General features: G+C 43.9%; 2 protein-coding genes across 4 annotated transcripts in view; one reads left to right on the forward strand and one right to left on the reverse strand.

Moving 5' to 3' along the window:
• The window catches only part of Tmem164 (transmembrane protein 164), a 166387-nt gene that overhangs the window by 147340 nt on the left and 6730 nt on the right, over window positions 1-12317 (forward strand). The window lies entirely within an intron of this gene.
• Ammecr1 (AMMECR nuclear protein 1) overlaps window positions 4114-12317 on the reverse strand; it is a 143821-nt gene continuing 135617 nt past the window's right edge. The window contains exon 4 of the mRNA XM_071606683.1: window positions 4114-4276. Within this exon, the coding sequence (XP_071462784.1) occupies window positions 4133-4276 (144 nt within the window). The 3' untranslated portion in view covers window positions 4114-4132. The remainder of the gene's footprint in view (window positions 4277-12317) is intronic.

Genomic DNA, 12317 nt, shown 5'->3' on the forward strand with positions numbered 1-12317 from the left:
TTGTGGGAACAAAGGATTAAGTCAGGTGTTGTCTGCCTTGATTTTATCACCTTGCATAAGATACTGCTCCTCACACCTGGCCACATTGTGCCTCCACTGGTAGCTTGTCCCAGGCCTCTTGGTACATATTTTATCTCCAGGTTTCTCCCCAAGCCAGTGTTTCTCCTGTGTGGTTGGAAGGCCCAAATGTCAGAATCACCCTGATGTGCTTGTTGCTAAAATAGAGAGTCCAGGGCTCTCCTAGACCTCCTGGATTCAATCTAAGGGAGCAGGGCCCAGGAATCTGTGTTCCACACATTCCCTAGGATAGTGATTTTCAAAGTGTAGTCCCTGGACCAACAGCATCAGCTTAACTGGAGAACCTGTTATTAATGCATGTTCTCAGATTCCATGACCCTCCCCAAACTTACTAAATCAGAAACTCTGAGATGAGGCCTAGTAAGTTGTGTTTTAACAGATCCTCCAGGGGATTGATTCTGAGGCACACTCAAGATCGAGAGTCTCTACCCTGGGGGAGCCAGATACAGACTGAACTTTAAGCCTCATTGCCTCAAATGATTCTTGCTTAAAGCTTACCAGAGACCCAGCTAATACTAAGTGCATAACATGGTGTGGTACAGTGGTGTGTTATATTTAAATAGCACTTCTCTCCAGAGTATCTTTATGCTCTGTTAGCTTTTCTGTTCCTACAAGTGCTCCTTTAAGATGGGGAGGATCTGGGCTTTTCTTGCTAGAGGGACACTGATGCTTAGAGAGGTTTTGATCTACATATAAGGTCCCATAGCAACTTGGTAAGAGTAGAAGCTGGAAACTGGATCTGTGGACTCCAGTGCTGCTTCTACCAGGGCAAGTCCATCTGTCAGAATCTCTTGCAGTTCAGGGCCCTCACCCTGTGTGTAACTGACAGAAGGCTGGGTCTCTGAACCTCATGGGGAAAAGGTTGGCTTTTAAGATGCCTTAGCCATAGGCTGCATGGCCAGTCAACCCCCAGTGGCACACTGAGGGTAAAGCCTGGCCTAGTTTGGTCTCTCCAGCCTTTTAGGATAGGAAGTTGACCAGAAGGATCTCCTTTGGAAACACCTAACCCAGGACATCCCTCACCTCTGTATGTGGTAAACAGACTAGAGGATGGCATTCGTGTGGTCATGTACCTGGATCAAGAAGACTTGACTTGAGCCTACACTCAGTGAGCTGAGAATGAAGAGTTAAATGTTCATGATCATCTTGGGATCATGCCCCTTAGACCTATTTCCTGGAGAACTAAAGCTAGAAATGGAGATCTCTCATTTATAGGGCACCAAAGATGCCATGGCATTGTTGTCAGGAAATAAACTTGTCATTCTCTTCCCTGCCCCCAAACCTGTACCTGCTCCAATGTTGATCATCCTATTGAGTGATATCACTACCTAACTCATTAGGCCAGAAATCTAAAGTTAATCATTGACTCTTCCTTCCCTCCTACACCCCACCCCCACCCAATCAATGTTCAAATCCTGTCCATTCTACCTCCTGATCATTTCTCAAATTCACTGCTACTATCCCTTCCTTGGTTCAGATCAGATGAGATCATCCTGACCTGGTCTATTGCAACAACCTCCTCTCTGGGCTCTCTGTATTTTCTCAGTGTTCTGTCAGAGTACAGGCTCTAGTCCTTGCTATTCAAAGTGTTATCTGATCACCAGGGAGCTGGGTTAGAAGTAGAGAGGCTCAGACCCTGCTGCAGACCTCCTGTACCAGAACCTACATTTTAAAAACATCACAAGGTGATTTGTACTCTCTGAGATATCTAAGTCCTAAACAGAATTCTTGTACCAGTCCTCAGCCTCACCTCTGCCCATTCCCCCATGTGTTAGTCCAGTGATAATGAGTTCTGCCAAGTTCATGAGCATGCAGGGCTGAGCACACCATTCTTTCAGTGAATTGAGTCCCCACTCTGGGTCAGGCAGTGTTATTGTTGTTGGGGATAAAAGCAGTGAAGAAACAGAAATATCCTTGCTTTCATGGAGCTTATGCTCATGTGGGAGGAGACAGTACAGAAACAAGGAATTTATACAGTCCAGATGGTGAGTGCCATGAGAGAAGAGATACAGCAGAGTAAAGGGCAGGGTACTGCTCAATGGTTGTGGAGGGCTGCAATTTAAATGTGGTGGCTTCATTTAAAGAGAAGATTTCATTGAAAATGTGACATTTGAGCAAAGACTTACAGGCAAGAGAACAAGCCATTTGATCTCTAGGGGAAGGATATGCCAAACACAGGAAATAATAAGCACAGTGGCCCTGAGGAAGACATGTTTCTAGACTGTTCCAGGCAAGTAACTCATTGTGGCTAGAACTGTGAAGGAAGGGCAGAGTGCTAGGACATGAGATCAGAGAGGTGATTGAGATGAGAGGGCACATCACATGTAGGGTTTGTAGGCCATCATAAGGATATTTTAAATTTTTATTCTTAGGGAGATGGGAGGCCATTGTAGGATTTTGAGCAGAAGACTGAACATGATCTGATTTAAATTTTTAAAGGATTGCCTGGTTGCTATGCTGAAATTAGACTGCAAGTGAGCAGGTGTAGAAGTAGGGAGACCTGTTAGTGCTATTTGTAATAATCCAGGAGTCATATGGATCATGGGGCTTGTGTCAGGGTGCTGAGAATGGAAAAGGAGGCAGAGGCAGGGAAAAGTCTTTGAGTTCTGGATATATATTGAAGGTTCAGCCAATAGAATTGTCTGACGGATCAAATGTGGGGTGGGAGAAGACAGGGGTGAGGATGACTGTAAAATTTTTGACTGGGCTGAGGAGGCAGTTCAGTGGTACAGTGCTTATCTAGTATGCACAAGGCCCCAGGTTCAATCCCCAGTTGCAAAAAAAAAAAAAAAAAAAAAAACTTTTTTTTTTTTTTTTTTTTTTTTACTAAAGCAAGTTATTGGGATAAAGAAGGTAAAGAGAAGGACTTTTGTACTTGTTTATTGTTTTTTTTGTGAGGGAGAAGTGCTGTTTCAGTTATCTATTACTGTATAACAACCATTCCTATTACTTAGTAACTTAAAACAATGACATTATTTCCCACAATTGTATGGGTTTTTCATTATGTATTGAGTGTTTGTGTCCTTCCAAAATTCACTTGTCAAATCCCTAACTGCTAGTGTGATGGTACTTGGGGATCAGGCCTTTGGGAGGTAATTGGTGTTTCATGAGGTCACAGAGTATGGCTGTCATGATGGGATTAATCCCCACCATGTGAGGATACAGTGAGAACCTGGCTGTCTCTTAGCCAGGAAGTGAGCCTTCACCACAAATCAACCATTTTGATGCCTTGATCTTGGACTTGTAGCCTCAGAACCATGAGAAAATAATTTCTGTTGTTTGAGTCACTCACTCAGTCTATGGTATTTTGTTTTGGCAATTTGAACTGAGATCTTCTACTGGTCATGTCTGGGCTCAGCTGGGATGCTCAGGCCTCCCTATCCACATAGTGTTTCATGGCATGTGGCTCTAAAGATAGTATTCTAAGAAGGCATGTCCCCAAAAGTATTCATCAAGCCTGAGAGATTCTTTTTTGATGATTTCCTATTGGCCAAAGCAAATCATGTGACCAAATCAGTGTGGGAGGGAAACATAATAGGGGTGTGGATTCTGGGAAGGCATGATTCACTAGGAGCCATTACTGTCATGACCTACCACAGGAGTCAAGATCAGAAGTTTGGTTTAAGGTTGAGATGCCTACTAGATATTGAGTGTAGGCTTATATGAGCCTGGATTTCAGGCTTGTGGTCCAAGCTGATACACCATTTTTATAGTCATTAGCATGTAGATCATAATTAAAGTCATAAGATTGGTTCCAGTCAATTATGGGATGAAAGTAGACAAGGAAAAGCTCTGAGTTGTGCAGTCTGATCCTATTCAGTATTTAGAGGTCAGAGCCATGGGGAGGAACCAGTAAAGGAGCAAGAAGAGAACAAATGGAGAGTAGCATGCCAGAAGCCAAGTGAAGAATGTTACAACAACAGAAAGGTACATAGGATGAGGCCAGAGAATTGCTCATTGAATGGTCATTTGTTTTATTAATGCATATTAAACATACAGAATAATGAGTTTGATTTTGGTATTTTCATACATGCATAGAACACACTTTGGTCATTTATACCTTCCATAACCTATCCCCCCTATTCCATACCTTCTTCACCTTCCTTTCCCTGATCCTCTTCCTCTTCAGTAGTCCCCCTTCTACCAAGAAGATCACTTGTGACCTTGATGGGAGATGTGTTGGTACAGGGGGAGAAACCTGATGAGTTTAAGAGAGAATCAGAAGAGGGAAATTAAAGGTTGGGAGGATAAACAGATACAGTCCAATAAAAATATATGAGCCAAATATGTAATTTTGAATGTTCTAGGATCACACTAAAAATGGGTAAGGCAAACAAATGAAATTTATTTTAGTAATATACCTTATTTAATCCAGTTTATCCAATATTCTCATTCCAATATAAGCAACATAAAATTATGACATATACATTTTACTCAATTTCCTTTGAAATCCAGGATGCATTTTGTAGTAGTAGCACATCTCAATTCAAAGTAGCCACATTCCAAGCCCTGAACAGCTGCATGTGACTAGTAGGTACCATATTGGACAGATCAGGTGTAGATGATTCTTTCAAGGAGTTTTGCTGTAAAGGGTTGTGGAGCAATGAGCAGTGGCTGGAGGAAGAAGTGAGGTCAAGTGTTTGTTTTGGAATGGGAGCAATTCCAGTGGGTTTAGTTTACATGGTAATGGGAATAATCCAGTAAGACGGGAGGTTGTTCATGTAAGATAGAAAAACGATGGCTGGAGTAACATGGTTGAGTAGCAGAGAGGGGGTAACATCTGATGTAAATGCAAAGCCTAGCCTTGACTGGGACTCAGGGAAGTTTATCTGTGGTCACAGGGATGATGGCAGAGCAAATTTGGCTGTGATCAGGAGTGCTTGAAGAAGTTTTAATCTGATTCCTTTCTTTCTCAGTGGAATGGGAAGCAGAGCCATCATCTGAGAGTGAGAATAGAATAGAAGTATTAAGGGTTTGAGAAGAGCAGATAAGATATTAAATTGTGGCCAAGGAGAGTGAGAGAGTGAATGGAGCTGGGGAGTACGGTATGATTGCCTGGCAACATGAAGGGTGCACTTGAAGTTTGTGATCACGACTTTGACGTGAGAACAGCCAGTCCTGTTGTTTTTCTTTGGCCGTCTTCAGCTGTGTAGGGCAGGCAATGGGGAGAAAGAGATTGAGATTTCACTAGGGCTAAGGCGTTTTATTTCCCCAGGGGAGTACAATAACAAGGGGAACAGTAGGTCCAAAGGTGTCTGCAAGGGATAATTAGAATGATGGGCCATGGAATTAAAGGAGGGAAGACGGAGACAAGGAGGACAGCAAAAAAGTGGTAGGGCCAATTGATCTGTGACAGATTCCAGGAGGGTCAAACACTTTGGGGTCACAGTTAGACTAAATCGGAAAGTGCCGGGTTTGTGTTCTCGCAACTAAAAGGCTCAGGGGTTACTCTAGATAAACTGGGCTAACTGGGCTGCGCAAAATAACCACACAAGAGACACAAATACCTTTTTCTTTGGGGTCACTGTGACGGCTCCTCTGACCTTAAGGGTCTGCAGGAAGAGAGAGAGCGAGAGCACGCACTGACCTCTTTTATTGAGGAGAAGCTATTGAAATGAGGCAAGGGGTCAGGTTTCAGGGGGCTGAGGCCAGCTTCATGATGTCCACTGTCAGCAGGTTGACTGACACCTGGGTAGGCCACACCCAAGGGCACATAAGAGAAGGGGACACACACAAGGCACTTCCGTGGAAGATTCTATCCTAAACAGGGCAAGGGGTTATGTTACAAAGGAACAGGTGAGCTTAGCTCCACCCATGGGGCTGTAGCAAGACACACCCAGGAATGAAGACAGTCACTCAAACCCTAGAAGAGTGGGGCAGTCTAGCAGCATGGGTGGCTGATGCCACATCGCCCAGCAGGGGAGTTAACTCAGTCACGTGCTAGGTTGGTCTCCCACAGGAAAGATATTAATGAGGGTTGAAGAGGGAATGTTTGACTTTGAAATTAGGGAAAGGTAGAAATTGTCCCTAATTATAAGGCCTCAGGCATGACTCTGAGAATGAGTGACTGAGGTTTGGTGCTGGACAAGATCATCAAGGAGAGGAGGCTAAGGAACTGAGAACAAGATCCTGGAAAGTTCCTCTAGGCACATGTAAAAATTATCAAAAAATATGACAAATGGGTTTGGAGACAGTGGTACCAAACCAGGTGTAATATATTCAAGGGAATAGGGTCATGACCCATATGTCTGTAGATAAATGTAGAAGGGAAGAATGGCAGGTGGCATAGGGTGATATCTGTGGGGATTTGGGAAAAGGATCCGGAAACAGCAATGCAAACAAAGAAGCTACTCTTTCTAGATAACATGAGCCAAATTTGAAAAATCAGTCACTATATTAGAGGGCTACAGATGAAGCAGGCTCCTTCTGGAGAGAAATAGGTCCAATAAAGACAAAAGGATGAAAGGGACATTCAGAGAAGGAATTGAGAATGTAGAGAATCTGACTAATCATTTCTCTGTCATTTTTGCATACCCTATTCCCTTTTCTGAAATTCTTTTCCTTGCATACCTCGAAAACATTTTATCTTTCACCACCCAATTCCTGGTTGCTACTTCCCTATAGAAAGATCACCTGTGACCAGTATGTTGTCAAGCTGTATGGGAGTGTTTGTCTTCACTTTACCCCTCTGGAGAATTGTGTCTCCAGTGGAATTTTTGTGGTGATGGGAATGTGAATCTCTGCATTGTCCAATATGGTAGCCATTAGAAATACATAGCTGTCAAGCACTTGAAATGTGACTGATGTGATTGAGGAACCACATTTTTAATTTTATTCAAAAGTAGTAAATGTAAATGTGAGTCGTCACATGTGGCTTGTAGCTATGTTATTTATTGGTCAGTTCAAGTAATAGGGCATATAACATTACCAATCCTTTTCTTCTTGAAACTTAATATTCTCTCAACTTCCACAATAGCCCTCTCCTAGTTCTATGATGACCTCTTTCATTTTGTTTTTAGTTTTCTCTTTTCATGAACCCTTCTCCTTCTGCTGGGTACCTAATTCTTGCTGTTTTCAAAGCCCCATCCTTGGTCCTATAATCTCAATTTGGGGACTCTTCTCCATTTACCCTATCCACACTCCAAGCTCTGTTTGCAGGCCCTCCCCATTTCCTGAGTTCTAGTCCTAGAAATCAGCCTGTGGGAGACAGGCACTCAGTGATAACACTTCTCCCCTAAATTAACACCCCTCAGTTCCTGAAGTCATAGAGTGGGAAGTTACCCTTGATGTCTCCTTCATGTTTGACAAATTTCCAAGTATACTACAGCTGGGTCTGGCCTTGTCTTCAGTCCCATCTCCTAGTTTTTTGTCCACATTGCTGTGGAGCAGCCCAGTTAGCTGAAACAGAAAGCTGACCTTTTCTCTTTCCTGTTGAAACCCTTCCTGTGGCTTCTCATTGTGTATGGGATAAAGGTCAAGTTCCCTGGGGCTGGGGTTGTGGCTCAGAGGTAGAGCGCTCACCTAGCATGCATGAAGCACTGGGTTCGATCCTCAGCACCACATAAAAATAAAATACAGATATGAAAAAAAAAACTTTAAAAAATGCAATTTAATATTAAAAAAAAAAATGGTCAAGTTCCCCAGCATGGTGAACAAGGCTCTTCGTAACCAGGCCCCATTTGCCTGCCTCTCCAGTTTTATCTCCTGCCACATGCCCCCCTCAAAGAATTTTATGTTTTCCAGTATCACAGAACTCTATGTAATTATACACAAAGAACACACCATTTGCCATTTCCACAACTTTTCTCAGGCTATACTCTGCCTGGAATGTTGCTTCCTTCAAGCCCTACCCAGGTCCTTCTTGTTCTTTAAAATTCATCTCAAGCATCATCTTCTCCAGCTACCCTTCCTCAATGTCACCTTACTTACTATACTTATCACACTCAGTCTTCCTTCACTTGTGAACTGCAGGATGACACTCAAGGGCAGGGTCTCTCTGACTTTCCCCACTGCCTGCCATGAGCCCCATGGCTGTCATAGATGTTGAAGGACCAGGCAGCATGGATAAGCAACTAAGTGGAAGAAAGCAGGAAGAAGACAAGAGAATGGGATGCCACCCTACCCAGTCTCATCTTCTTGGTGTAAGCCCTTCTGGGTAGAATTGTAGGATGAGACAAAGGTCCCTTGGGATGCCCCTGGGGATCAGTCCTTCCCACTGGTGGTACAATTGCTTTGGTTCCCAGTACTCATAAAGCTTCCTTCTGGCAGAAATTGATTTTAGAAAAAGCAATTATCTTGGTTTCCCCCTACCTTTAGAGATGACATACTTCTATCCTCCTGGGATAGAAATGCTAACAGAAAATGTCACATTTTTTCCTAAAGTAGAAAAAAAAGTTTTATATATTTAATTTTTCTGAAAGTGTTTAAAAGTTTCTGTTTTCCTTTACAAGCAATACTGTTTTTTTGTTTTTTTTTTCCCCCATTGGGATTATCCCAAGGGTCACATCCAGGTACACAGTGAGGAGAATGATGTGGGTTTGCATACAATTTTCATGTAACCACAGAGACTGAATGAGTCATCTGTGCCCAGGGTGGGTTTGTTCTTTCTTGCTTGCTCGTTCTTTCTTTCTTTCTCAAAGAAATTGAATATTTGATCATTTTTGCAATGAAAAGAACTAACAATAGTGAAAGGGCAAGGGAAACCATAGTCAAAGAGCCCTTCATTGAAGGCCACCTCTTCACAACATTCCCTATCCTCTTCCAGACTTTTATAAGATTTTGCATGGCTATGGTCACCATGGTAGAAATACCAGCAGCCATTTCTATGCTGGGCTGGCTTCCATACATATTTTGTCATCTTTCTTATTCCATTCATTATCCTTCAGAGGTGGATTCTACCTCCAGTCCACATAGAGGAGAAGGAGTTTAGAGAGGCAGTGTGATTTACTCGAGGTCACCCCCATAGATAGGTGACACACTACACAAGGCTGTCTGAACCCATGGTCTTTGTTTTTAAGCTACTTGACGTTCTGTCATTTATACTTGATATTACCAGCCATGGACTGATCTGTTCACACAGGTACATAGTTTGGCTGTCATTTGAATGGCAGTGTACTATTGTAACAATATTGAGGTACCAATAGTTTACCTAACTCATCTCCCATATTTGTTTTGTTTCTGGTTTCTTAATATTGTGGATTTCTTTGGGCAAATAAGGATGGTTTATTGAGCTCTTTAGATTATCAGTGGTGGTCTTCAAAGTAGTAAGTAGCATTGAGCCATAGGGTTATACTTTTATGATTCTTCTAAAAGTCTGTACTGTTCATTTGCCCACACAGAGATTTTAGGTGCCTACTATGTATCAGGTCCTGGAGATGAAGAGGAAATTCAGAAACAGCCCCTCGCTTAGCAAACTCTGTCTGGTATAGGGCAGATTATGTGACATGGAAGGAATGATGCTAAAGTGAAACTTTGGACAAGGGACAGCGAAAGTACTTAGAAGCATGTCCCTTGGTAGTATCTGGCTGTTCCTTTACCCCAGAACATGGAGTATGATATGGTCTGGGGCTGCCACAGGCAGGGTAGATGAGGGGGTGGGCGACTGAGTGCCCACCCCTGGTCCCAGCTTTCCCCAGGCCTATGGCTGCCGAGCTGCCTCCTGGATGAGGACGCCTCACCCCCCCCACACCACACACACTCAGGGCCTCTCCTGTAGCTACCACCTGGCATAGAAGGCCTATATCAGCTCCCACTAGAAGAAGCCAAGCAAAGGCTAGAGGGAAGGGACATCTGGGGAGCAATGGCTGGAGGCTCTATCAGTGGGATGCATCCTTTATGAGCACCTGTCAGTCCTCCAGGTCCCTTCTTCCCCTGCGTGCCCCTACGTGCCCCAGAAGCCAGGTGACAACACAGTGCCCACTTCACACTCACTGAGCAGGCAGGCAAGTGCACACAGCCCAAGTGGATCACTCAGTGGATTTTTACAAGTCAAGTTCTGCTAGACTCTAGGGGCACACACATGGATCTGATGTGGTTACTGACCCTGGGCTGTGCTCAGTCTAGAAGGTAGGCAGACAAGGAAAGAAATGGTCCAATGTGGTATGTTTGAGGCCTGTGCAAGTGGCAACAGAAGCACTGGGCACTGAGTCCCTGAGGGTTGGTTTCCCAAGTCTTTTGCCAGAGTAACTTTGGCTGTGTGACTGCCCATCTCCCGGCCTCAGTTTTTCCATCTACAAAATGGAGGGATGGTAGCTATATCCTCAAAGGGCCTTTGACTCAGATATGTCACAGCCTTGTCTCTTGTTCCTAGAGCAAGGCTGAGCTTCTCCCAGAGAAGATCCCCTGGCTTTAGTTACCCTGTCGCCTTCCTTTTTCTTCTCTTCACTCCTCTACCTTACATGGTATTTCTTAGTCTTGTGTCTCTGGCCTTCTTCCTACATATGGATGTTCACCCCATCCTTTTCATTGAATTTGTGACTCCTAAAATAAAAATAATCAGCATTTGTTAAATCCTAGTACTGTAATTACAGCATATTTTTTCTTCTGTCCAACAGCCTTGTGAATTAGGTAGTACTGTTTCATTTTACAGATGAGTTAAACTGACTTCAGTAGATACCAAGACTTGCCTAAGGCCCTGAAGCTGATAGGTGATAGAACCACAATGTGAAAACCTCCACTGGCTGGGCTCTAGTACCTACACTGTCATTCATCACCCTGTACATCCTAGAGTACATTCAGCCACCGGAGGGACATGTCCTCCCATACATTCTACAGATACTGCAATTTCAATGTCTAAAATAGACCTCCTCATTTCCGTACCCTCTGCACCCACCTGCTTTTTCCTCTTATCTACCACACTAAATAGTATCATCACCCCACTGATGCCCAAGCTAGAAGCCCAAGAATCTCTGTGGTCCTTCCTTCCCCTTACCCCGCCCCCCACCAACCCTAGACACGCATCCAGTATTCTACCACATTCTAGTGATATTTTCCTTCATTTTTTCTTCTGTAGCCCCACTGCTCTTACCTTCAAAAACCATCCTGTTCTCTCTACAATTTCCTTGCTAATCTCCCTGCCTCCACTCTCTGCTGCAGTGAAAAGGGTGACCTCTTATAAGCACATGTGTGTTTCTAGCACATTCTTGCCTCAGAGCTCCTTCTGCTTTAGAGCTCAAGTCTGGCCACCCAGGAGCTGAAATCTGTCCATACGACATGTTTTGTTTGATCCATCAGGCATTCTTAGCACATTTGGAATTAGTTGCCAACATTTAAAAATCAGGAAGTTCCACATAAAGTTTCATATTTCTGGCCACTCTTATAAAAGTGGAAAAAAGAGGGGGGGGGGAGTTCTTTTTGGGCCATATCCTTGCAGGGCAAGGATTGGTGGAGTGAAGGGGTGTGGGCTTTCCAGTTTTCCAGTCTCTAGCATCCCCCAGTGTCTCTTAGACCGTGGTTACACCCCTGCTTCCTATTACTTGGCCTGACACTTGAGGCATTTGAGCTCAGGACCCTGCTACATGGAATGAAGCCCAAAGCCCTTAGTGTGGCTCCTACTGTGGTACATGGCCCAGCCCTGCCAGCCTGAGTCTTCCGCCTGTTTATTGCCCTCATCCCACTCTCCTACTTAAGTCTTAACTGTGATTCTCTGAATTGCCTCACTCTGTCTGACTGGGAGTAGGCTGCTGCTTTGGAATCCCAGGGCCCCGCTTTAGGAAGTCCAATTCAGGACCACTCCCATGCTCCCTCTATCAAGAAGCATTCTTTGCTCCACCCCATCCTGCAGGCTGATTTTTATCTTCACATTACAGCCACCCCTCCACCCCACTCCTTTATAATTGTTGACCATGAGTCTGAGGCTGCAGGGAACTTATCTTCTTAGAATAGTCTAGCTGCCTCATAACTATTGAATGAATGGATCAGTCGCTAAAGGAAAGACTTGGGAAAGTACTAGTCCAGGATATGATATCACCCCTGCTTCCTTGAGTGGGGGGGTTCAAGTCCCTTTCATTCTCAAACCACCCCCTCTGAGTCCCCATTCAGAGTGACACCTGCAGCATTCTATAAACCATGCCCCTGCTCTGTAAATTCTGGAATATGTCCAAGCCTACTGGGATCTAGTCCCAGAAATAATAGAAAGGAAATATATTATTTTTGGAGTTCCTGGGGGGAGGAGTTGTTCAATAGTTCTTCGATGGCACCACTGTTAGATATGGCACGTCTTCAGTTCTTTGAATTACAGT

Source organism: Marmota flaviventris, chromosome X, assembly GCF_047511675.1.
Source record: "Marmota flaviventris isolate mMarFla1 chromosome X, mMarFla1.hap1, whole genome shotgun sequence".
NCBI classification, from domain to species: Eukaryota; Metazoa; Chordata; class Mammalia; order Rodentia; family Sciuridae; genus Marmota; species Marmota flaviventris.